Raw genomic sequence first — 27,195 nt, 5'->3', positions numbered from 1 at the left:
CAAGAATTTGAACTCATTTTATTATGTAAGTTAAATGATTTATTAATTTTGTGTTTTTCTTCACATAAATATTTGAACCCCAAATTAATGCATAAAAATTTACTTCAAGGCAGTGCTTGCAACCCAAGATTTCCTGGAGAGGAGCATCCACATGTTGAGATAAAACCAACAACCAGGTGGTCAGGGATTTGAACCCCTAGTTCTCAGGGAGTGTGGTAGGCCTACAGATGTTATCATTGGAAACTTGTCATCTCCTTTCAACAGAGAAAGAGGTCGCCTGGACTTTGTATTGACTTTGTTGTAAAAGTGAAAATGCAGGCAGATAGTGTTGAAGTGTGGCACAGTCAGAGGAAACAGCACTGTAATAAAGCCAACTGGTTCCAAAGGTTAAACACTGAGGCTTGTTATCAACTTTGGTGGGACCAAAGATACATGGCGCCGGCACCTATCACAGCAGTAAGCTGTTCATAAAAACTAATTAAGTCTTCCCCATTTATTAATTAAAATAGGCTACGTTTATGTTGTGTTCTCCCTGTTTCAACTTGTTGGCTGCAGCAACAACTGAGTGCCCCAAAGGATCACAAAGTCCCAGCAGTGTTTAGTCAGGGAAGGGTCACAGCATAAACCTGAATCCATGTAAGCTAGTTGCAGTCACAGTGGAAGCTGCTTCTGCTTTATGATCTACCTGAAGGAAGTGCTTACATACCTTTTATTTTTTTGCTCCACACCACACAGTTTAAATAAAATGATTTAGTTTATTAGCCTGCCAAAAAATATAATGGTATCCATCGTGCTTCAGGTGCAGACACCCCTGTGTAGTTGTCATACCAGCTGTGACAGACACCTGTAGTGCCAGATAACCTTCAATGCAATTACGCCATTTATATTTAAATCAGTAATTTTCCTAATGTAAATCTGCATGAGGAAACAGGATTGCTTAGTTAAGCCAATTCACTAAACTTTATATAAGTGGGATAAATGTGTCCTTTAAGTGGGCCTACCAATTCTTGAAATAATGCACATAGACCTAATCCAGTCCTGTGGCTTGTACCAAGAAGCGCGTTCAACATACCCACAGTATGTTTTCTGTTATCTGCTACATGTCAGTGTCCTTGGGCTGGATACTGAACCCCAACTTGCTACCAAAGGCTGTGATATAAGTGAATGTAGCCTATGTGTGATGTATGAGGCTGTACATGCAATATCTCATGTCTAGAAATAAGACCCCTGTAAGACAATTTAGAGATCTCAGGCATTGATCACTGTAAGGCTAACCATGGAGACTTTTCAGAATATTTCAATTTGGATGGATTAGAAAAGACTAGACTGGTGTTCATTCTTATCTTAGAGATGTAAATGTGATACTAAGGAAATTTCATCTTGAATTGTCTTTGCTTTGAGAAATAGGTCATTGTCTGTTGATTGTCTGCTGCTTAGCAGGTCATAACCATTAGTTTATTAACTAGTTTAACCTTTTTACTGAAAACAGCTGCCAGATTCGGTCTTAAAAATACTTTTTTCTAACATGACGGATAGCTTAACAGCTAAAACTCACTAAGGAGCTTCATAAAGCTAAGGGGACCTCCAGATAGGTGATAATTCTATGGAGGTTCTTTTTGACTTTTTCACTTGTCTCACAGTAAATCCATATTTAAAGTATTAAAACAACATTGATGTAAGATATTCCTGGATAAAAAAGCATCCTCCTTTAAAAGAGAGACCTGAGAACAAATTAGATATACAACACAGCAAGACAGTTCAGTAACACAAATCAGTCACTGACTTACACAAATTAAAACACAAACATTATTAAAACAACAATTCAACAATTCTCCCCAAAAAAAGGTTTATTTTCCTTGTTTTGCAGTTCATTTAGGAGCTGCATAATACCGTAAACTAATTATGGTTTCCAGAAACACACAAATGTCTTGGCTGAAAAAAAAGAATGAATGCAAAAGTTTGCTTCATGCTTTTCAAAAGTGTCTAATGAAATTATGTTAAACCAAAAACTACATTGAGTTAGAGGATGAATACCATCAAAGGTATCTTAAATCACCAAATAATTTGTAGCATAAACACAACAAGAACACAACAACAGCAACAAGTTTTAATGTTGATATCTCATAGAGGAGTTTAACAGGAGTTTTTAAGTGTAATGTTCTTAATTACCATAATTATGAACACACGTTTTAAGTTCATACTTGAAAAAATTAAGTATCTTCATTTACATTTTACTGAGTTTTTAGCTTTTTCATGTTTTTGTTCATGGCAGCATTTAAGAAAGTAATTAATTCAACAACAGAACAGTTTGGTAATCAATGTATATTTAATGATAGCGTGGTATAAAAGACTGAGACAGATCTAGCAGTATAACAGGTTTTAAAACACATCAAAACATCTTAAACCATTGTGTGGTGGAAGTTTCCCAAGGTTGCTATACATAAACTCATACATAACTGTAAAGTTATTACACTAGCAAACCCAAAATATTAATTTCAAAAACACCAAAAAACTGCACCCTCTGTACCTGTGCAAGTCCCTCTGTGGGATTAAATGTTTTTTTCATTAAATATCGTCTTTTCTTTGTCAAATGTCAAGGCAAGATTAGTTTAGCACATACAGTATACCAAAAGCAAAATACTACTTGAGATTCAGAAGTTCCAAGCTATGATATTCAGATTTTGCTTGATGCCTATCAACAAAACACAGCACATTGGGATCGCCTTTCCATCCAAATTTAGTTTAATTTCCTCTCTTACCAAAAATCGTCCAAGGAGCTTTAAGTTACTACAACTTTAATTTTATTTTGTATCTCTTAACGTTGAAATATGAGTTAAAATCCCACACAAAATTTGATTGATGTAATAACCAACATTATTAAAATCAAGTTTGCAACCTAAAAGGTTTATCAATAATTAAGTACATTAATACATTTGAATTTTTATCTTGTATCTATGCATTTAATTAGGTGGTTGTAAAAGGTACCATGAATTACTTTTTAGGGTGAATGAGATGGTAATTATGCATCATAGTGCCCTTACAACCTTTTGGTTGGTTATTGGTTCAGAATTAAGCAGCATGGGTTAGGTCTAACTTTTTTAGGGCTGAGTTAAATTACTGAGTAAGGTCCCTTTTATTTTAAGTTCAGCCACATTAAGCAGTTAAATGCCTCTACCACTGGGAAGTTGCAGTTCACTTCCACCCATGTGTCTCTCACAAAATGACAGTGGAACAGTGGCAGGAACAATGGAATGGGGTATATTTGTGTACTGAATACATTTGAAAAAAGTGTCCCGCAGGTGTTTCTGAGATATCATGTTCAAAAGAATGGGAGTGGTAATTATGACCAGAAAAGGGTTTTTCCATGACATTATGATGTCTAAATAAAGTTGTTCTTTGATCCTTTAGGTCAAATTTTAATCTATTAAACTTTTGTATAACATTGTTAAAAAAAGAAAATCCTTTTTCATTCTTAAATTCGGGCCAAAAACATGTTTTCAGAAATCATAGTGACCAGGACATTTGACCTTCAACCATCAATATTTAATCTACTCCTGCTTGAGTACAATTGACTTGTACCACATTTTAAGAAATTCCCTCCCTTTTTAAATATTGCTTTCACAAGAGTGTGATGGACGGACATTTGTGCAAATGGACAGACAGACAACCCCAAATTTTAAGGTCTCTGCTTCCTGTTGTTGCTGGTGCAGAGGCCTAAAAACAGCACTGATTGAGTGCACATGTTCTATGATGTTTAACAGTTATAAAAAGATGTAATTCAAGCTCTGATTTTCATCATCATTATGCACTGCTCCAAGTCTGTTCTAAAATTGTAGCTATGTCTTTTCATATCACAATTGATTGCTAATCTGATTAAAACACAACATTTGTAAAATATTCATTGAATGAAGCATTTATAGACAAATACAAATGGCAGCACTCTTTACAGATCATCAAATATAAAAAATGTCTTATCTAACACACAAACAGGAAAGCACGGCCTGGAGTCATCTGAAGACACTGTAGGGCAGCCTGTAATCAAGTCTCTGTGGGGTAGAAAATGGATGAAACATCATTAATAAAGTATAATCCCAGAGTGGAGTTGAGTATTGAGTTCAAGAGAGGTGTTTGGAAAAGCAAACCACGTGTTTTTCCAGATATTTTTAGTATGTGGATGATGAGGTTATCAAGGAAGTTTCATGTAAGCCTGCTATTGTTTAAAATGAGGGTTTGTCTTTTAGTGAGCACTGACCTATGGTTAATCATTTACGCATTGATAAGAACTTCAACTGCCACAGCCCCAGATAGTCCTCTTAGTTCCACATTAAACTAAATCAAGCGCAAAGAAGGTTATACTGCCTTTTACAAAGTCTTTAAATTATCCATGCCATAATATTTATATATAACATATAATTGCGCAGTTAGAATACAGAAAAAATCAAGAAACAGTTTTTGTATTATAAAACTAGAAAACTTTTGTATTAGTTTTGTATCAGTAGCTTTTGTTAAGAAAAAGTTTTCTTCCAGCTATTGAAGGGGCTTACATTGGGGATTTAACATCCTTGCTCTAGCTTGTGTCATTGTTACATGTACAGACACATGTTTTAGGCCTATGTTATATGCCAAATATAATGGGCTAGGCCTATATGAGCCCAAAATTGCAAATTCTTTGATCGAATGTATTGCTTTCCTTGATTGCCCCAACATTTTTTCTATATATTTCATATATTTGTATTGGATAGAGCTTACAAATAAAAAAAAGTTGGTGTTGTGTAAGTGAGGCCTCACCTGTGGGCAGGCCAAACTATGTAGGTAAAGTCAGTGTTGTCGCATGTTGCATCTCTACAACACAGCCAACCGCTGGGGTAGTATGAGGGGTAGCCCCCTGTAGTGTCATCGTTGCCATGGCAACGGTCACCTGCTCAGCCTGAGGGGCCACCGGCGGCCCGCCAGATGACCTCTGAGCCCGGGCCGTATGAGTGCTGGACGGTCCTCCGTTCCTTCGTAACGAGTTCCTGATGCCACTGGACATACGACTGGAGAGGCGCCTCACCGCGCTGCTGATACCGCTCACACGACCCTTGTCCTTTTTCAGTAACCCGACATCATCTTCCAGCTCGGCCGGGGGCACCTCGATGTTCCCAGAGTACCAGAACACCCACCAGATGAGGCTAAGGAAGATGACGATGGCGCCCGCGTAGATGAGCAAGTCGTAGAAAAAAACATTCACAAACACTCCAATGAGAAGTACGGCCAATCCCACAATGTCAAATGCTACGGCGAGCCAAAAACAGCAGACACAGCGACCCAAACCCCGATAGACCGGTTCCATGTCTATGTAAAGAACCCTTGCCTGAATGGCTCCAGAGAGACGCAGCCTGCCTATTTCCAGGCGCCGTTTTGCCGTTGCATTGAGTTTCAGAGTGGCTGTAAGGTGAGGCGCTGAGGTCGCCTGCCTCCGACTCACAGGCGAAGGGCGTGGTGCCCACTGGAGGAGGGGCTGAGAGCTCGAGTCTACCTGGCCGATGATTTCTTTTTTTCTTTCCTCTCTCTCTTGCAAAAGGAAATTATTCAGCTGCGTTTTTACAACAGCAACTATAGGCCTACCACTTATTTGTTCACTGTGCATATTATTTTGTGTTGAATGGATTTGGAAACAGAACTCACAAATAAATCCGAGGAAGAAACTTTGAAAGTTACCAACAAATATCACTTCAGGCAGGTGATCACCTACATACAGTGTAATTTTACAAAGTACATAAAGTAATGTTGATTGTGAGTATGGGGCTTTCCAAGTTTAACATGAAGCACAACATAATAATGTTAATTCTGTTATTCTCTGAGAACACAAAATAGCACAGCTGTGTGCCTCCTTCTCTCTGTTTCTCTCCTTCTTGTTCTTTTTACTCCCAGGCTTCTCTGTGTTGCACCATTAGCTGTCTTGCCTCAGTACAAATGGTTAGGATCTGGATCTTTATCCTTCAAGAGATTCAGCATCTCCTCTTGTTTCTCTCTCTCCATTGTGTGCATGCCTGTCTGCCCATGGCTCTGTGTTGTCCCTCAGTGTTGTTTCTTTTCTTATATCAGTATGACTCATGTGACATTTTATTTTAATGTTTATTTGTATAGGGACAAGTATGAAGAAGTAAACCGATGCCACACACTACAGCATTTATAGCCTTGGCTAATTTGCAATGCCCGTCCCTAGGGCCTTTAAAATACAATCAACAACAAATACACAAGAGACAATACAAAACAGACTCAACAGCAAAAAGACAGATAAAACAATACAGGATACAAAATACACTCCTACAATAAAACTTAATGTAAAACAGGGAGCACAAAATCATACATGATTACAAGACTGAGCCCTCTTCAAAAACTGTTTCAGTTTGAGTTTAAAATGCTCCAAGTCCGGGTCCAGTTTGAGCTCTGCAGGTAAGGCATTCCACATATTGATCCCCTGAACAGAAAAAGCGCTTCGTCCAAGTGATAACTTACAAAAGGGCACCTTACAATCGCCATTAGATGCTCCACGTGTTATAGAGCCTGATATTCTCAGTGGCACCACGAAGTCACTGAGCACCTGAGGAGCCTGATGATGTAAGCATTTATGGACGAGTTTAAGATTAGCAAATTTAATAAAATTATCAAAACTTAACTTTTTTTTTTTTTTTAGAACATCACAGTGATGTGAACTTATCGGCTTCCTGTCTAAAATCCTTATGGCTTTATTATATATCATCATCAGAGGCTTGATTGTTGAAGATGCTGCTTGTGACCAGGAGGTTACACAATAACTTAGATGTGAAAAAATCATAGAGTGCATACAGCTATTAGCAGCGTGGAATGGTCATAGACAGTCTCCGATAAGCCTGAATGTGTGTAAGTTTGCTTTTACGATTCTGCTCACCGTTTTCACATGCTTATCAAATTTTAGGTGGTAATCTAATACAAGGCCGAGATTTTTTACTTCTGGAGCCTGCTCAATACATTGTCCATTAATCTTCAGGTTTAACTCATTGGCTTCAGATGAGGACCGAGCTTTGGAAGAAAAGCAAACAGACAGTTTTCTTGATATTAAGCGAGAGCTCTCAAACCAAGCTGCTATGGACTGTAAATGATATGAAAGTTTTGTGGAAACTGACAGAGTGGTTCTACCAGATACATACAGGACTGTATCGTCTGCATACATCTGCAAACCGGCTCCAAAACACGACTGTGGTAAGTCATTTATGTACAAACTGAAAAGAAGTGGACCAAGAACCAAACCCTGTGGGACCCCTGTTTTACTCCTTAAAAAAGATGATTTCTCATTATTAATGACGACACATTGTTCACGATGGGAAAGATAGGACTTAAACCACTGTAACGATTTCCATGAGGAATTTAATTTCGAAAATTTATGAATGAGGATGTCATGATTTAATGTATCGAATGCCTTCTTAAGATCAAGGGAAACCGCCCCTACTACTTCACCTTTATCCAGTGAGGATTTAAGCTGTTCTAGAAAGAAACAGTTAGCAGTCTCTGTGGAGTAATGCTGACGGAAGCCAAACTGTAGTGGGTGTAGATAACTGTTTGATTCAACATACTTTGTCGATTGTTGGGCAACAACTTTTCAAGTATTTTAGAAAATACAGGTAAGATACTAATTGGCCTATAGTTACATGCCTGATCAAGCCCAGATTTAAAAATTGGGATCACTCTCGCTTGCTTCCATCTACAGGGGAAACTTCCACCGGAGATGGACAGGTTAATAAGATGAGTAAGAGGTTTTACTAGGACACTTTTATGATTTTTTAAAAAGGAGGTGTCAGTGACAGTGGTGAGGGTGGTTGCTACACTTCCTCAATCTAGGACACCAACCTCCGATGTCATGTCTCATTCAAAATCGTCAGGTTTGAAATGTATACTGCAGACCCGAAGATTTTTAAGACGATTCACCGGCATATTCTCTTCGTATTTCGGATTCTCTACCGCTGTGAGCCATTGCCTGCAGCAATCAATGTTCTTGTCTTGAAAACGGTGGTATTTCACTCCAGCGTCTCTTGCTTGGCTGTTTGTACAACTTTCTCCATAGCTATGGTGCCAATTTAAAGTATTATTGCTTCTATCGATTACAGAGAAATCCAACTTTGACTGACTAGCTTTTTCCAGGGGGCAAATTGCTCCTTTAAATGCGTCTTCATTGATCACTTGTGATTGGATCTCACTTTCCCGCTCTGTATGCAAATGAACACAGAGCCACCTTCATTAGACTTTAAAAAACATCATATATTCTATCATATCTGGTCCCCATTCTTAGAATATATTAGGAGATTGGCAGCCGTTGTAATGAAGGGTTTGGTAGATCATAATTAGGAATACATAACTGATTTGCTATGGAGGTGCACAGATTACAACAAGTGCTTAAGTGTTAGTGATGCTGTACTGTGCATGATTGTAAGACTTGGACTCTGATTTATTTTTCTATATTATTTTATTCTATAATTCTCTGGGGGTTTTATGCATAACATGGCCTCCCCCCTGTTTTTGTTGTTGTTGTTCTGTTACTGTTGGGTGATCTTTGTATTGTTTGTACTTTGTTGTATTTTTTGAATTAGGTTGTTATTTAATGTTGTCCCATTCACCAAAATACGGTTTGGATGGATGGGACAGCATGATTTTGAGTGATTGGGACAATGCTAAAAAGGCTTTGCTAATGAAGATTAGATTTTGCTATATAAGAAAACCATTGAGTATGCTCTGTTTGCTCTAGATTAGTGGTTCCCAACCTCTTGATGTATGCAGACCCCTAATCAACATAAAAAAAAACACCTAGCAGAATCCTGCTTGTCCATTTTACACTAATACACTAACCTAGCCAAATCTAACTGAGTTTAGTCTTGACCTTTTAACCCAGCCAAGTAAAATATGTTGCCAGTGAGACAATCAAATGTATTCAAATTCATTTTTTTCCCCAGTTTAACGTGTTTAATGAAATTTGTTGTGTGTTGTTGTAAAAATATGGAAAGGCAGCTTTATATTGTATGAACTCTAGTTTATAAGGTTAAAGATAAATGAACATGGAATATTATTTCATAATTAACAGAAAAAATAAATGTGCATTTGACATTAAATCAAATTGTGAGTTAAATTGTGCAAAAAATCTGCTCATATTAGCCTAAATGAATGATAAGATGTGCTGTCCCAATCACCCAAAGGTCCTGCCCATATCACACACATTACCAGAAAAAAAGGTTTTGGGTCAGTTAACACAAAAGTATGTGCCATTGCCTCCTTGGAATATGATAGAGCTTCTTTCCCTCTGAAATTGATCTTCAGTGTTGTAAAATGTATCATGTGTTGGGCCTTTTTTTAAATTCATGGCAAGAAAGCTAACATAAGACAGATATTCAAAAATTGTCCCAATCATCCAGCTTATCTAACTGAATAAATACAGACATGATCTGTCCATATTTTACTGCACACTCCACTCTAATGCATAAACTATGTTTACACATGCTTGGACAGACAGGGAAATAAATGAAAATACGATTTTCAGGAGACACAGCTGAGAAAGGAATGAGAGGTTTCCCAGAATCCAGGTGATAGTTGCCTTGGATAAGGGGAGAGTGGGCGGTCCTTAATGTGGCCTAGGACAGTACATACGTGTGTACACACTACCACCCAATGTGGACACAAGCATCAAGACCACCTCTGAATGTGGCCTGAGTGATCCAATCTCAATGCATCCTCTATCCGTCCTGGGTGTGTTTACTTGTGTTCAGATCACCCAGGTGTTGATACCAGGTCTCAGATGGGTCAGAGTACTGATCCAAAACCAGTTCAAGACTAAAAAAATAACAGCTACTGTATATACTACTAACCCTGTATGGATGTAATATGACTGATATAGTTTTTTGTAAATCCCGGCTCTGGTTAAATCCTGGGAGAGAAACTGACTTTTAACAGGAAGTTGCTTTACACAAGGATTTTTACCGGTTTATTTACCTCCCACCAACCAGACACTCTGTTACTTATGTTCCTGGCAGCACTGATCTTTCTTTCAAAGTTCTTTTTATTGAATTTTCAGCATTTTCAAATACATTAACATGAACAAAACACTTTACCCACCCCACACCTGGCATCCCCTCCCCCTAGCTGTCACTCAAACAGCCAAGAAATTAGATAGTAACAAAAGTAATCTGATGTATAAATGATGTTATAAATAAAAGAAATAAAAGATGAATAAATAAATAAATAATTGACCAGAAGCAACATGATCAGGCCATATAGAGCATGTGTCAAGGGTCAGAACATAGTCATTTCAGCATCTATTCATTCACCTGTGAGGAAGGTTTGTCAAAAAATGTCAGGAAAGATCTCCACCCTTCATTAAATTTCATTTCAGAACCATGCACATGTACATCTAATTTTTTCCTTTCAGGTTAATTAGTACATCTCTTATCCAATGAGAGACTGAAGGTGGGGTAGAGATCTTCCATTTCAAAAGTATCTGGTGACGAGCCAAGAGGGTGATAAAAGCCACAACCTTTCGGCCCCCCACGGGTAACTGCATCCCCTCAGGAACCACTCCAGAAAGTGACATAAGGGGGTCTGGATTAATTCTAATTGTTAGTATAGTGGAGAGGGCATCAAAAATAGCTTTCCAGAATCCTTCCAAGTTAGGACATAACCAAAACATGTGAATTAATGTTGCATCTTTGGAGTTACATCTGTCACACGTAGGGTCGATTTGGGGATATATTTTAGCTAATTTGGATTTAGATAGATGGGCACGATGTACCACTTTAAATTGAAATAAAGAGTGTCGAGCGCACATTGAGAAGGAACTAACTGTTTTTAGAGTCCTTCGCTAATTGCCAACTGCAGATCTTGTTCCCAAGCATTCTTGATACCATACATCAGGGGGTCTCAAACTCAATCAGAGAGGGAGCCGAAATCAAAAACTGGGTCTAAGACGAGGGCCGAACGGGGTCAACATTATTTGGACAACAGACATAAATAAACCATGTGTCAGAGGCATTATGACAAATTAGTCATACAGAAATCACATCTTATAGAATTCAGAACAAACCAAGGGTATCAAAAAATGAGACCAAATAAAAGAATAAAATAAATCAGCATCATTAATTTGTTTTGTCTCCCTCTCTATCAGCAGTTTTTCACTGAGTAATTTCCAAAAAAGTTGTACCACAGGCATCGAAATAAAATCTTAAATATCCAGTTTTTTTCATTCACAACACCATCAAGAAAATAAGAATATTTCAAATTTGATCAATCTGGTTAAAATGTGCAAATATTTCAACAATAAGCAGTCTACCTGTGATAACAGGAAAAGGTGCAAAAAGTTAATATATTGAAGTGCAGTCTGCTCTTATGACCGTTTGCCAGAGCCAGATGCTTGGCATCTTTTCTTGGCTGCAGGTTCATTAATGTTTGTGGTTAGGTTCTGAGCTGTGGACACTCAGGGTGGAGTGAAGGTGTGCTTACAGATATGTGCTTCCAAACATGCAGAGCATTCGAGCAGCTTGTAGGTGGAGCTTGGGGCATTGTTTCGAAGTTCTGTCAGCTCCTGACATGCTCTTGGATGCTCTTTCCACGTCAACAACAAACGGATTACTGAGCAGTTCAAATTTAAATTTCTGAGCTCCAAAGTCGGCAAATAGCTGTGTGAACTCTGCCAGGTCCGCTCAGTTTATCAACAAAATGCGCAGTTGGGAATACAGTGGTGGAGACCTGTTTTTTTTCTCCCACAGGCGTAGATTGTCTGGGAAAGCTCTCACTGCGTCTGATCCATAGACTGTATAAAAAGATGGATGACATGACAGCTTCCTAAAAGTGAAGCCAAAACATTTCGGGCACCCCCTGCTGACTGGCTGCAGTATAGGTCATAAAGCCCGCCTCCTCCATGTTAACAGGTGGGACATGGGTCAAACTATAAAATCAAAATACGCCCAATACATTTTTCTCTATCTTTAAATTTTTCTATGATGCACACATATTATCTCGCGGGCCAGATATAATTGTATCCGGCCTGCGGGCCTTGAGTTTGAGACCCCTGCTTTAGAGCATTAAGCTCTAGGTTGTTGTCACCACACCAGGTCACCGCTTCCTGGGGTCCATCATCAGCCAGGACCTCAAGTGGGAGCTGAACTGTACTTTCTGTGGCAGCTGATTAAGTTCAACCTGCCAAAGACAATGATGGTGCACTTCTACACTGCCATCATTGGGTCTATCCTCACCTGCTCCGTCACCGTCTGGTACACTTCTGCCACTGCCAAGGACAAGGGTAGGCTGTAGCGTAATATCTGCTCTGCAGAGAGGGTGATTGGCTGTAATCTGCCATCTCTCCACGACCTGTGCACCTCCAGGACCCTGAGGAGTGCAGGTAAGAGTCTGTTTTTGGCCTCTCACAGAGATGTTTACGGTCTCAGCATCAGAAAAGTCATCTGTTTGGGAGTCTGTGGTTTGACCTGTACCGCTTTCCTCCAAAAACAGGTTAGTCAATTCCTCTCAGACTTGGATTGGGACTTGGTTATTGGCATGGAAATTCAGTCTGGCAAGGCGCCGGGCAGCAAAAAAACAGTTCAAAGCCATTTTCTTCATCATCTCTTGAAATATGCCAGCCATACAGGTGAGAAGCCTCTCTCTATGAACAGTTGGAGATTTTTTGCCACAGCTGGTGTGACTTGCAGCATGGCAGGATTACACTGGGACTGGGACAGACGAGGGACAGAGTGTGGCACTGCTCATACACTGCCAGGTTTGCTGACAAAATGGATAGTTCGGGCGACAGTAGTAACGCATCTTTAGCTGTTAGTTGCTTTGCCACTAGCCCTTAGCTCTCTCTGATAATTATCAGATTAATATCACATGAGGTGAAACCATGAAACCTTAAGAGTGACTTACACTTCAGAGTGTAGGATAGTTAAGGATCAGGAAAGTGTTTGTTGAACATGAGAGCCACCTTATCCCTTATGTTCTCAGTCTGCTTCCCTGATCTGAGCAGGCCCTCAAGAGCGAGGCTTTGTTTTGCCTTGTTCAGTAGTCAACTGGGTTTTCCCTGCGCTTGGGATTAGCATTAAAGATTAAAAAATAGTTTTGAAGTCTGCAAGATGGAGACACAAGAAAGCATCACTGAAATAGTGTAGAAGATATAATTAATATAAGCTCCATTTCTTTATAACATCAAGTGCTGATCACATGATCATGGCAAGATATACATCAACAGCATCTTTGGATTCTCATACACAAGATTCTCTTGCTTTCTGAAGTATACGTTTGTCATGTCAATACAGTCCGCTATAAAATATTTGTCACTGCTGTCACTTCTAAATGTCTGGAGTCCTTTATCTGATTTAACCTGGACTGTCATATATGGAAAGTCATGTCCATCACAAGGGGCAAATTTCGGGGCTGAAAAATCCACAAAGCCAATGTGGAAGTGCCAAAAACTGCAGTTCTTCGAGTGACCGTTTGAGGCGGTCTACAAAAAAAAAGAAACCAAATCCCCATTAGACCAAATATTAAAAACTTTAAACATATTACACATTTTTTAAAAAGGGGTCTCTATAGCTAATTTTTCTATTACGAAAACTGTACTGGGATGATGGGCTGTCCAAGAGGGTTCTGCTCCAGTTTTTTTTTTTGGGCGACAAAAAAATCTAGTACTATTTTATTTATATGTTAGCACTAAGTAGCAGGTATGCTGCACTCACCATACCTGGCTCGTTTCCTTGTTCAGTATTTTTCAATTTGTCAGCCAGCTCCTAGGAGTCAGGATTGTTGTTGGCTTTTCTTGCAGAGAAAACAGCAGGCTGTAGTAATGCGAGGACCTGTTTTTTTAAGTTATCCAGTACCCGTCTTTAAAAAACCTGGGCCCTGAACTAACCATGTCTCCACAAATATCATGTATTAAAATTGAATGTCCCACAAGACTATTGCTAGCAGTATCACTGAGCCACACACCTCCACCCTAAAGCAAACTCGCAGTGGTGGATAAAACGAATTACAAGTACTCATGTGACTGTAATTGAGTAGCTTTTTTGTGTGGGCTACTTGTCCTTTTTTGAGTATTTTTAAAAGTCAGTTGTTTTACTTTCACTTATGTTTTAAATGAAGTAAAGTAATTCGCTACAGTACATCCATACTTACAGAGTAAAATATTTAGCTATGATACTGGTATTTAAAAAGAAAAACTGAATTGGACCAGACGCCAATCAAATCCATTGCATTAAAAACAGGCCCATCAGATCAAAGTGTAATGAATCGCGTCAAAACAGCGGTGCCAGTTGATTTTAACTGAGTCCGAAGCGAAAGAGGAGAGCTGCAATTACTAGCCCAATAATGTTAATGAACCTTGAATGGGACAGAAGAGATTTCGGAGGAAACACCACCTTTGACACAGACTGACTCTAAGGATGGAGATCCTCCCCGGCCACATCTTTCAGACATACAGCCGTTAGATCAATCTCTTCAAAGCCACCAGACTACATTAACAAAAACAATAATTTTACCAACACAGGACTTGCTGGTCTTAGACGTTAGACGTTAGTGTTATTGTGTGGTGTTTTAAAAGGGTTAGTTTGGTTCCAAACTAACTGATCGAGGCAGCAGTAGACCATCAGCAACTACTGTATTCTGCAAAGTAAAATGTAATTTCTTGTCAATGGAGTCTGGTGGCTATGAAGAGTGCTATAGCTGCTGTTTTTCGTGAAACAAAAGGATCTTACGCTTTAACAAAAGGTCCATCCATGTCATTTTGACACCAAAACATGTAAACATAGGGCCCAGGTTTGAAAATAACGTTTCATTTTAATTATAACTGGGAGCTGAGGGCTGCAGATTACACAATAAGCTGTCGTAACCCTGTTTTATGAAGCCATATATGGCATTAGTTGGAACACCAAATTACTTAAACTACATAAACCTTTAAATTTTTCCAACTGTACTATCATTTCCTCTTCCTTTACAGTTCATTGCATAGGATGCATGAGTAAGGTAACATGGGCAAAATTTCTTTATTATAAAAATCAGCAGGGTAAGAGAGAGAAAGTAAGTAACTTTTACTTTGAGTACTTTTTCAGTGAGCTACTTTTTACTTTCACTTGGGTAATTTCTTACACAAGTACTTGTACTTTTACTTGAGTACAATTTCACTTAAGTAACAGTAGTTAGAATATTTCAGTACTCCTTACACCTCTGCAAACTAGCAGCTTCTCTTCCTTATTACATGTACTTGCTTGTGGATATTAACACAAAAGTGGAGTAGAAAACCAGGTGAACATGAGGGGAAAAAAATATAACTTTGAAAGTACTTAACAATCCTCAACTAACAGAATAATCAATAAAAGCACTTTGGCCTAAACCAGTCTTTAAAAGATCTAACCCGTCAATAATCTTAAAACTTTGATCAGGATGGCAATACAGCATCCATGCAGACAAGCATTGAGGTTCACAGCACCTATGTAACAGATGATAAGGATCATGGCAACAGTATAGAAGGAGAAGACTCAAAAGATTAGTTTCCTGCACTTATTTGCTTTTTTAGAAGACAATAAAACATTAAATGATGAATACAAAGCACAAATAGAAATTGGAAATAAAATGAATGAAGTGCACTTTTAACTCCAACACTGGTAAGGTGTGAAATGGCAACCACCCAACAAGGATACAATAGGAGGCAAGTCCTTGCGACACCTGTTCATACCTTGGAGAAGGGGGGCACAAGGAGTGTCCAAACAATGTGAAACTCATACCAACAGTCAAATACTGTATGTGAGAGAGGGAGAGAAGCAAATAGCCATGAAGAAAACTAAGAAAACATTATTGCAAAACAGCCTTTAGTCCAGTTGTGGTGTTATGGCCTGAAGATGCTAAAAAGCTCATTGTAATCAAACTGTCAGTCTCATGAGAAGAGGCCTGCGACCAGGCCTTTAAAAAAAATAAAGAAAAAAGAAAAATTAAGCTCTGCACAGATTGCAGGGAGGAAGAAGGCACCTTTGGTAAATGCTTGAAGATGTAAAAGATATGGAAGTGGAGGAAAACAGCAGAAATAGCAGCTTGCCGACTATAGGAGGAAAGAGTTGAGATAGAAGCCATGACAGACCTGCTTGAGAGTCAAAGATTATGCCATCTCACCTGATCCATCAACAAGAGATCAATTATTCAAACCCTAAACTTAAACGAGGTCTGACGATATCTCAACTGACCACGTTAATGTTTAGGTGAGATAAGTGGAAGCATTTTCAGATGTATTTTACATGCATATTAATATAGGATTTATAATCTGTGGCTCCAATAGAGTGGGTCTTCCTCTAATCTGAGATTTAGCAGTTCCATTCACAGCTCCTGCAATCTACATGTTAAAAATCTCCTTAGAGATGACACTGAACCCCAAATTACTCCAGAAGGCTTGGCCATAAGAGTGTGTATGCTTGTTAAAGAAACTCATTTAAGAATGACTTTTACGAAGTAAAATAATTTTATTTTCAGAAGAGTAATTTAAAAGTTAAATTGTTCACCAACATATGCCAACATGTTGAAATTGGACAACTGCATTTAAACCGCCAGTCAGGAGATTCATGTGACCAACTACTGATTTGTGAACTCTTGAACACCAAAATGTTCTGCCTTAAATAAACTTGGGCATGAACTGAAAAATATGAAACCACTCTTAAATGTGCTCTTCAAATGAACAAATCTTATTTTCCCAATTATTATTTTATTGTCATAGTTGTTTGATTTAATAACATTTGAAAACACCCCAGCACACTGCCAGAACGCCACATGAGAAACCAATAACTGGGTAAAAAAAAAGGGAGACATGTACACCCAAGTAACATTTTGGTTTTAACTGGTTTAGTTCTTTCAAACAACTTCTTTTGCAAATTACTTCTGAAAATCACTTCTGAAAATCACTTCTGAAAATCACTTCTGAAAATCACTTTCAATATTCCAAGCCAAATCCCGCTCCATATCCATTTTCAGATACAATATCTGCATGTCATTTATGACAGGAAGAAAAAAACTATCAGGAAGAAAAAAATCATGTCATCATAAGTAGAGGAGTAGGGAGTTGGGGAGAGGACTAACCCAGAAATGGCATAGCAGAGCTCTCAATATGAGAAAGCTGACTTGTGTGGACTTCATCTTGGTTTGTCATTTGCTCAAAAACAGGTTCTTTTTCACATGAGTTTTTTTCTGAAGCTGATGTTCGGCAAGCAGAAGAGGGGCGTTACAGGGAAGTGCCATCCCTGCTGACAACAGTATGGTCAGGTTATGACCATGCACCGCTGTTTTCGTTTCACCATGACTTTCAGAAAGCTGTCCTCATCAGTCCCGCTCAGCAACCAGCTTCAGCACCTTACCAATGGCAATGGTCTTACCTGAGATACAGAAAAAAACCATCACATTTTTGTCTCAGCTTTACTGAAACTGACAGTCAATTATGGATTGGGTTTGATAGCATTTCCTTAAATCACACATACACACTCTAAATAAACATAAATATTGAATAATTTATACAATACATCCATCCCCCTCAGTGCGTGTTGAATTTCTACCTTCATCCCGTAAGGTAAACCGTCCCATTTGAGGAAAATCTTTAAAGGTCTCAAGGCAAATGGTCCCTGCCGTGCGCAAACGGGCAATGCAGACCTGGTCCTGTTTAACGAATCGTGGTCGTGTCTTACTTTTCTCTCCCGTCTTCTTGTCTACCAGACAGATTAAGGCCTGCACATAAGCGTAGAAAAAAACACAATTTCAGCACATACAAGTAAAAAAATAAAATCGCCAGCTACTACATTAATCAAACCAAAATCCAGAGCACGAAACTGCATTGACATTACATGTTAGATCTATACCAGTAGATTAGCTAAGTTTTGGTCTTACTGTAATTTGCACTTCTTCAATGCAGGTGTGAATATGAAGGACTGCGTTGTAACCTGGACAGATGATGGATTTGTGTTCAATGATGACGATCTGTGAAGAGAAGAGTATGTGGTTATGACAGGGCACATATAAAAACAAACATTTTTCACTTTACTTAGCTCTCCAAGCACAACCACTGGTTTCTCACACTAATCTTTTGGCTGCTGAACAGTGCAACTGGGTTAATTTGCTTATATACAATAGAGGAAAAAATTGGTAGTAGGTGGAGGGATAGACCAACACACCTGCTGGCTTCTAACTAGGGATGTACCGATGCATTGGCTGAACATCGGAATTGGCCTATATCGGCCGTGTTGACAGACATCGGCCCATCGGCAAATAAGGTGGCATGCACCAATGGCAGTAGCCAATGTTTTTATTATTTAACTGCTTTAATTCTGCAGTAAATTTAATTGTAACAAAAGTATTTATGTTTGCAGAAAGATTTTTGTTAGGCTACGTAAGCACTGAAAAATGTACTATGACCAGGTGATTCTAAAATAGGCTAAAGAGGCTTTTCAGGCAGTTATTTTGGATAAAGATTATTTTTATGTGAAAGAAGTTTAAATAAACAGATGTACTGGGAATTTAAAAGACTGACTTCATGCTTTCTTAAAGAGTGTGATGAAGACCTGAATACAATTATTTTTTATAATTAAAGTTCTTGTTAATGCCCTCGTCTGGATAAGGGGCCAAAATGAACAAATATTAGTTATTGAAAAAAACGTTGGCGCTGATTTTCTCAATCGGTTTTCTTAATTGGTGCAACCAAAAAGACTTTCACATGTAATGGTTGAAATACCTAGATGAACTTGATACACTTTAGCTGAAAGCTGAACCTAGTCATTTGCATTGCAAGGGCCTGATCAGACAGAACGCGTTTTAGCAGCACGGGGCGGCTTTTTTGTACTTGTTTTCAACGAGAGGGTATTTTTTTGCGAGTTGCTTTTGAGTTTTTGATGAAACGCTCTGAGCGCCTCGACTTAAAAAAAACTCAAAGCAGAAAAGCACCCGACGACATTGGGGTTTTTTCTCATTGTCCAATTGGATGAATGTAGAGGCGGGTCTTCTGTCTGTTTACAATATAACAGTTAGGTTAATGACAGCTAATGATTTGGTGGTTGCCTTAACAACAGTAGAGAAAAAAAGACAGCGAGCTGTTCTTTTTTTTTTTTAACCGTAGGCTTCAACAAAAAAGGCAGTGCGGTGTGCCTCGCGTTTTACAGCCTGCAAAACGTGCTTTGTCTGATCAGGGATCACCTAAGGAGGTGTCTTTGACAATACAGTGGTTTAAGTTTCTTTTTTTTTTAAACTTATCAAAAGTCAATTAAGTCTTATTGTAATCAATAACCAACAACATCAGCAGAACTCCATGGATGAGTTAGTTCATGGTATGAACCTTAACCATGAGCCTGATCCAGTGATAAAATCTGAGCTCCTCTATTGTGCACGCTCATCTCGTACCTTTTTTTCCTTGTGAACTTTAGTTTTAGTAAATTAAGTTTGATTGCATATTGTGAGTTTCCTCCCTTTTCTTGTGTGTAGTAAATGCTTCTGCATATAAAACGGTCTTTTTTAATGTTGCATACCTTTACTATTGAGGACACCAAAGCCATTCAACCTTAACAAGCCATTGATATGTTAGTTTTAGTCATTAATAGAGTTATGGCGATAACTTAACTTTGTTACAACTTTTGATACTGCCTAAATGTGGAATTATGTGTATGAGTATATCAGTAAATGCACCAATTGGATACCAATATATAGTAACCCCCCCTTAGTAAAATATCAGCAATAAATGTTTTTCCTTCAGTGATATGTACATTATATTTATCACCCTAGTATCAAAGGGGTACTTGGTATTGGCCATTACCAAATCTAGGTATCAGAAATGATATTGGGAAGAAATTTTTATCGGATATGTATAGTTATTAATGTCATTAGTGTGAGCTGGTAACAGCTCTGGCTTTTTATTTTTATGTCATACTCTGCGTTTTTGGCGCAAATCTTACTGTACCATTTGCGCTTGAAACTTCATTGCAACATTAAATAGAACATGTCATTCAGGAGATTTACGCAATTACCATTTCTAGTTCTGACATGTTTCAGTGATTGTATATGATTATCTAAAAAATTTTAAATGTATAATTGATATCTACTGGACTATGTTTGAAAGCTCATATCTCAACAACTAAAAGTGTTAAAGCACTCTTTACACACTATACGGCAGGGAAAGCTGCAGTAATATTGAAACTTAATCACTTTTCAATTACACTATTTTCTTAGAAAGAAACCTGGTAAATTAATTCTCAGTGATAATGTGTATGACAATTCAAGAATGGCCCTAATAGCCCCACATCGTGCTTGAAACACTCTTTGATGTGATATTCCAGTGACCAAATTTAATAAAGTCTTATAGAAGGGGATGGTGAATGTCCGTAGCAGTTGATAGTTTTACCTGTAGATGGTGCTAAAGGTCTTTGAAAATTCTAGCACCAGCGTGCAGGTTGCAGAGGCTATAGAGTGGCAGTGACAGCAGCTCGCGCTGCAATTTCTCCAGAAATTGCCCATACTCGTTAGTTAAGAGTTGAAGATTAAGTACAACGGATACAAAGGGTGGTTTCTAAAAGTGGATTTGAAGAGCATTAAACAATTATCTTTATACAAACACTAATTCTTCCTCACAGCCTAAGTTGAGTGTAATTACACTACTTCAGGCAATGAAATATTCCATTTATTAAATTAAGCTGTAGCAGATACACTCTGACTATACTGTATATACAAGCAGTGAATCCGACTTCTGATTACTGACTGTGCAGCAGTGTAAAAATGGTTGCTGGAAAATTAAATTCCAATAAATACAGTTAACTGCTGCGCAGAGATTGTAGAAAAGAGCCACTGTTGATACTAACCTGGGCATCAAAGGTGCGCCCTGAGTGGCAGAGGTTCTCAGCATTACACAGGATAAAGCCAGGCAGGATCTCCTCTTCCTCAATGCCCTTCAGCCTCAACTTCAGGTTTTCACCTGGCCCAGCATCATCAGTCTCCACATCATCTGACAAGAGACTCAACACCTCAACCGTATGCTGCATGAGGAGAGATAAAAGGAAGAGATATATGGAATGAGACAGGATGAGACAAGATAGGCAGATGAAATGATAAAGATGTGCGTAGAAGAAAATATTTTACAGTTAAGAATAAAAACAAAGCACTAAAGACAAAGTAATAGTTTATGTTCCCTCCTGTCTTGATCCTTGCTTGTGTTGTTTTAACAAATAGATGTATTCACTTAGGACAAAAGTGTCTTCTAAATGAAACTAACATTGTAACACTGTAGTTAAATTTCAGAACAACGGGGCAGACAAATTTATCAGCTACTTAGTACTACAATTATCATCCATACCAACAGAAGCAGCATTTCACAGGGCCAGTTCACAATTGGTATCAACATGTGTTTTTTGTGATCCAATCACAAGAGCCTTTATTACAGCTGTTCACACCTGGCATTAACAAGCCTCTCAAATTAGTCTTCAGTGTCCACTTGTGATCGGATCTCACTTTTCCGATCTGTATGCAAATAAACACAGGGCCTCATTCACCTTCATTAGACTTTAAAAAACAGAATAAATAAAAAATGTGATGCAGACTCACAGGACAGAGAGAGGGAGAGCTGCACTAGTGTACAAGAGCACTGATGGAGGGAAGGAAGGCGGAAGGAAGTGGGGGAGTACAGACTGAAATAATGTAGTGATATACACTCACTCATTAACACGCAGATCCCCATTATGAAATGGTCTGTCTCCTCCCTGCACTTCATTATTATAACTTAAAATGAACTGCTCGTGGGTCACATCCAGCTCATCTCATTCACAGCATGTGGAGACGTAGTTTATGCTTTATAATGGACTGTCCATGGAAATATGTGACAGACCATGACCTTATTGAGTCTGAGGCAGAGCATTAGAAACACACAAAGATCTGTGTCCTCGTTGCACTGCATTATAGTACACTGTGATAAACGGGGGTCACAGTGAAAATAGGTTCAATGTTTCTCAAAGATTGAACATTAATTTCTCATTAATAGCTATGCGGGGCTACTGTTTTTGTAATACTTAATATTACTGTTTTTAATATAAAGTTTGTAATCATTTTAAACAAAGGAAAACTTGTGATGCTCAGGACTCAATGGAAGGTTGACTATAATTATTAGTGACTAAATATATATACATAGTGGCAATTATTGATTTAGTATAGACAGGGGATGCAGTAATTAACCGGTTTCACTATTAACCGTGCTTTAAAACGTCACACTTATTTATAACCTAAAGGTTCCACAACACTGGTTGTTTCTGTTCTCACTCTCAAAAAAGGGGTCGGTATATTATTTTTGGTGCAACTTGCACGGAACAAAAACAAAGTGACACCTGTGTTGGTGTACCAACCTAATGGGCCGTACTTCTCAAGAGAGATTAAGGCAACGCTACATTAGCTTTACTATAGCAGAGGGACCGAGCAGCGAAGCTCTGCATCCATCGAAGAAACACGTGAAGTCAGCAGTGTGGGGGCATTTAAGGGTACACCAAGAATGACCAGGAAGTTATTTGAGACGACGGATCCCCTGTCTGCAAAACCTGCCCGAAAAAAAGTAGCAGCCAATGTGTCAAACACATCAAACTTGATGCAGCATCTGCGGGTTCACCATCTAGCACTTTATGGCCAACAGAATAGCAATGTTTCATCATAATATGTAACGGAATATCACTGAGTTGGTAGGGAATTAAATAGAAAAGTTACACTTGCAATCAATTGCGTAGTGAACCTCAAGGGGGTTAGAGTGATCATTGTGTAGAATGTCCCATTTTAGAATGATGTAAGTAGTAGGAAAATAATTATTGATGCATTTATGTGTTCAACACTTTAATGTTGCAGTTAGCAAAGCTCTTTTTTGAGAAGTTTAAATATATTTTATATTACTTTGAATACTCCTGGATGGCTTGTGAATTTCCCCATGGTGACCAGTTAAGCTTTTTTGATCATTTATTTCGTCATTTAATTTTATATTGTTGATCTGAATTTAAGAAGTAACTTAATCAAAAAGTACAATTTACACCTCTTAGATATAGTTGAGTAACGTTAGGAATTCAGGAATTCCTCAAATACAAAAGGTACAGAACTTGAGAAAATCACTAAGTTTAGTAACACCACAAAGTTAGCTCATGCTAGCGAGTTTGGCTATTAAGAGGGTCGGCTCCTACAGTCTGCAGTGTTATTTATGTTGCGTTACTCTGTAAGGCAGTGGCTACTGTACTATAAGCACCTGTTGTGTCGAAGTGAGTACACCGTCAGTCATTGTTAGTAGAGCCCGACTGATATTGGATTTTTAGGGCCGATGCCGATTCGGATATTAGGGAGTAAAACAATTCCGATAGATATATATCGGCCAATATATTCACATATGTTCAAAATGTGTCTGAAATCAAAATATTAAAATTCCAAATCTGAAAAGTTATTGTCACATTTGCATGACATACAAAATTGAAATAAAACTGTTTCTGTAGCAACTTAAATAGCACTAAAATAAACATATATGTATAACACAAAAACACACAAATGGAGGAACAAAAATGAATTTCTTCTTTTTCCCACCTTCACACAGTGCTGCTGAAGATAAAAGTCACTAAACACAGACCAGCTCATTTGACATACAGATACTGTAAATAATAGTAATAAAAGGCTTAATGAGCAGGATTTTCTATATTAAATATTCCCTATTAATCAACATCATGGTCCAGGAGAAGTGTGAGATGGCGTCTGTATCTGCAGAGGATCTGCCCTTCGTCTGTGTTTCTATTCCTATTTTTCTGCTCTGTTCGGGACATTTTGGACGATCTATGGACTGTCTGTCGCGGGGCAGAGGTCTGGAGCTCAGCCAACAGTCCGCAGGTCGGGACTCAATCAAAACGTAGCATCACAGTGACATGGCTGTCTCTCTGCTCTGCACTGTCCGTCTGTAGCACCGTAACATTGTAACTTTAACATCTTTATGAGACGTGAAAGGGACTTCACAAAACATCTTCATTTGCTGTTCTGTGAATAAGAACTGTCCGCGCGAGTGTGTGTCTCACTGCTGTAAGGAGCTGCAGGTGTGCTGAGGGCGGAGTAGACAGACGCACACGTGACGATGGCTTATTAAAACAAAACCCTGTATCTTCCTGTGGGGTTGTACGGAGGTGTAAACGTGTAAGTTTGTTGTTTAGAGCGTAACCACTGTAAAACTAGCAGACAATAAAGCTTAAAGCTCCTGTACCGTCGTTATTATCGAAATTAAAACTAACTGAGAGCCAGACTGTACACACATGATCTCGTCTGCGCAGTTTAGATGCGCAGAGAGTAGAAACAGCAGCGCTCTGAAAGCAAGCTTTCTTTGGCTGATTACTGTGATTTTAACATGAGTTTGTTGTTCACAATGTTTTGTTCTGTATGGGAAAGATAATGCTTCCCCTCGCTGTGTGTTCTGCTCTGCTCAGCTGTGACGCGCACTCTGGCAGCAATAGGGACGACCTCATTTCCCATCATGCCTGACTTAAACTACTGAGTAGTTTAAAAAAAAATGTTGTTAGTGTTTTTAATGTGTCTGTTTAGAACATATGTTCTGCATATGTTGGTAATTGTCATTTTTGTGCTGGTTTATACTTTAACCATGAGTGAGGTGGCTGTTTCCTTTCTTGACTTCAGCTTTAATTTGGTAAAAAGACTGAGAGCCTGGCTCTCACATTTTCAAAGTTAAAACAGCGCCCTCTGTATGTAGGAAGGTGTACTGACTTTTTCCCACAGCACTGCAAAAAATTGAATTAATTTGTATCGGAGCATATTGGAAGACATTTACGCCAATACCGATATATCTGCGAAGTGCGACTATCGGCCGATAAAATCGGTTGACCGATAAATCGGCCGGGCTCTAATTGTTAGCGGTGCACTCCACAGTTTGTTTACTGGCAGTTGGAGCACATATTATCTAACTGGATTCATCTAAATTGCTTGTAGTTATAACACTAGCCTCCAAACATGAAAAGCAACGCACGGTAATGTTCCCTACCAATATAACACCTTACTATTCACAGAGGGAAGTAGAGGATTTCTCAAGCGGGCATAATGTAGCAGACAAAAACAAAGCTCTGTTTGGCCCATACAGATGCCACATTAATGACTTCCGACATTAACAAAGCTGATTTTTAAGCAACTTTCTGTCAGCCCCCTCCCACTGCCGATTTTCTCCCCTATACATTATAGATATTAGTCGTAGTAACGGAGAACTTTAATCCCTGCAAAAGACGCATGAAAAACCTTTGATAGTCCAGAGAGTAAATAAAATTAACAAATTGATGAGTTATTTCAATTTTTACATTCCAACTAATTTACAAATAGTAGTAAATAGCCTTACCCTGTTTGGCATCATGACCAGCTGCTGTGCTTTACTGATGGAGCCTGACTCCAGTTTGCCCAAAATGACAGTGCCCATGTCCTGATAAGATGGGGGGGGGAGAGGTGTTACAGAGAAAATGAGAGAGAAAAACATTGTGTTCTCAGGCACCAGGGAAACTCGACTGATGCTTTGAGTCTATACAAAGTGACTACAGTCGTTGCGCCCCGTTTACAGAGACAGAGAGATGCCACCACAGCGCCGCAACAAAGCTCCATGGTTACACTGCTGTTGTACTTCTACAGTGAACCACACAACAATGAAATATTGGTGTCCCAGTGTGTGATTTTACATAGTGTTATGGCACTGCGAAAGCAAAAGAGGCACAACGTGTAAATAAACAGCGCAAGCTTCACATACACACACATAGGACTGTTCCATCCTGCTGGCCTAACTGCTTACACAGATGCACCTGATGCAGTTTCACCTCTTTTACAACTTACTTTCAACCTAACCCAAACTATTTTGCCCCACCATTCTGCCTCTGTGACTTTTATACAGAAGGCGAGGCGTAACAAAGACACAACTGTCCCATCTTGAACAGGGTTTGTAGGAAAAGCCTTATGACACAAACCAAACTGTACACATAGTACAAAATTAGATACATCAAAAAAATGCTGGATAATAGCATTATAGTCATGTATCTGCACATTTAACACAAAATCCCTCTTTGCAACAGGGTAGTTGATGCGCAAATTTAAAAAGCTAAATCTGTGTCTTGTTGACAGTAATGTTTCTTCTAATTCTCTAAAAATTATTCAGACACCTGTGGATGCCTTCTACCCTGGCCATCATTAACAACACATTGTCAACCTTTTCTCACCACCAATGTTTGGAAAATCTTGGTTGTATGTAGCAAAACTAAACTTGTATGAGCTTCAATGGAAATGGATGGATGGATGAAGCAGGGGGTAAAGACCCAGATTCTTACCTTATATTTGTCTACAATGGGCAATCTGATAGGTCCATCACTTGATCTGTTGAAACTTGGCAAACTGTCCAAATGTGCAATGAAAGGTAAACCTCTGAAACAACATCACACATGGACAGCAGTTAGTAGATATCAGTGAACCATCAAAACCAAACCAAAGAGAATTGATGACCACTTTTTAAGACTTACGTGTACCAGGAGCACATGTCAGTGGGTTCCTTCAGGTTGGCTCCTGTTAGTCCAGAGCATGGCATGAAGTGAATGTCTTTTTTCGGGTTGAAGCCTACCTTCTTCAAAAATGGCACTAGTTTCTCCTTGCATTCTTCATACCTGAGGATTTCAACAACAGAAGGTATGTCAAAATCTTTAAAGAAGAATGAATATGACTATAGTGTTATACATTTCATATGTACGTAGAAAACGTGTACTTCACTGAAAAAAGCAAAAGACAGATCCTAGGTAACCGTGTTTACAATCTTCACCTCCGGGTTAGACCGCTGGACATATTATATTTATATTATATACAAGAACAACGCTAAAAAATAATGCAGTCCAAGAAAAAAACAAAAACACCACCACTAATAGCGGCCTTAAAAAAATGTCCAGACAGCAGATGGTTGAAAGAGTTGTGTATGATTAGCACACCACTCTAGATACTAAAAGTCAAGCAAAATGGATTTGGTTGTTGTTTGTTTCAGTAATGAATGAATTTGAACTCTAATGTAGGTTTGTGTTCATACAAAACATGGGACTGTTCTGTAATTTGCAATGTGATCACATGTTTTTGCTTGCATGCAAAGGAGACCTTTCATGCATGCATAATACAGGGACACATCATGCAGTC

General features: G+C 38.6%; 2 protein-coding genes across 4 annotated transcripts in view; both read right to left on the bottom strand.

Annotated features, from left to right (window-relative positions):
- Window positions 1–4,804: 4,804 nt before the first annotated feature.
- On the bottom strand, window positions 4,805–5,332 carry LOC138602502 (transmembrane protein 238). The gene has a single exon (XM_069673969.1). It carries the CDS (start codon window positions 5,330–5,332, stop codon window positions 4,805–4,807), a length of 528 nt encoding a protein of 175 aa, XP_069530070.1.
- A 9,692-nt stretch (window positions 5,333–15,024) lies between these two features.
- gspt1l (G1 to S phase transition 1, like) overlaps window positions 15,025–27,195 on the bottom strand; it is a 30,251-nt gene continuing 18,080 nt past the window's right edge. For all 3 annotated transcript variants that reach the window (XM_069674483.1, XM_069674481.1, XM_069674482.1), the window contains 7 exons: window positions 26,541–26,681; window positions 26,352–26,445; window positions 25,382–25,462; window positions 20,853–21,026; window positions 17,902–17,991; window positions 17,574–17,742; window positions 15,025–17,396 (listed from right to left, as the gene is read on the bottom strand). In XM_069674483.1, the coding sequence (XP_069530584.1) occupies window positions 17,344–17,396; window positions 17,574–17,742; window positions 17,902–17,991; window positions 20,853–21,026; window positions 25,382–25,462; window positions 26,352–26,445; window positions 26,541–26,681 (802 nt within the window). In that variant the 3' untranslated portion in view covers window positions 15,025–17,343. The remainder of the gene's footprint in view (window positions 17,397–17,573; window positions 17,743–17,901; window positions 17,992–20,852; window positions 21,027–25,381; window positions 25,463–26,351; window positions 26,446–26,540; window positions 26,682–27,195) is intronic.

The sequence above is a fragment of the Semicossyphus pulcher genome, unplaced genomic scaffold (assembly GCF_022749685.1).
Source record: "Semicossyphus pulcher isolate SPU_LCO1_2020_fin unplaced genomic scaffold, fSemPul1.0.p SCAF_23, whole genome shotgun sequence".
Classification (NCBI taxonomy): Eukaryota; Metazoa; Chordata; class Actinopteri; order Labriformes; family Labridae; genus Semicossyphus; species Semicossyphus pulcher.
Note: the sequence above shows the minus strand (reverse complement) of the source record. Positions and strands in the feature narration are given on the sequence as shown.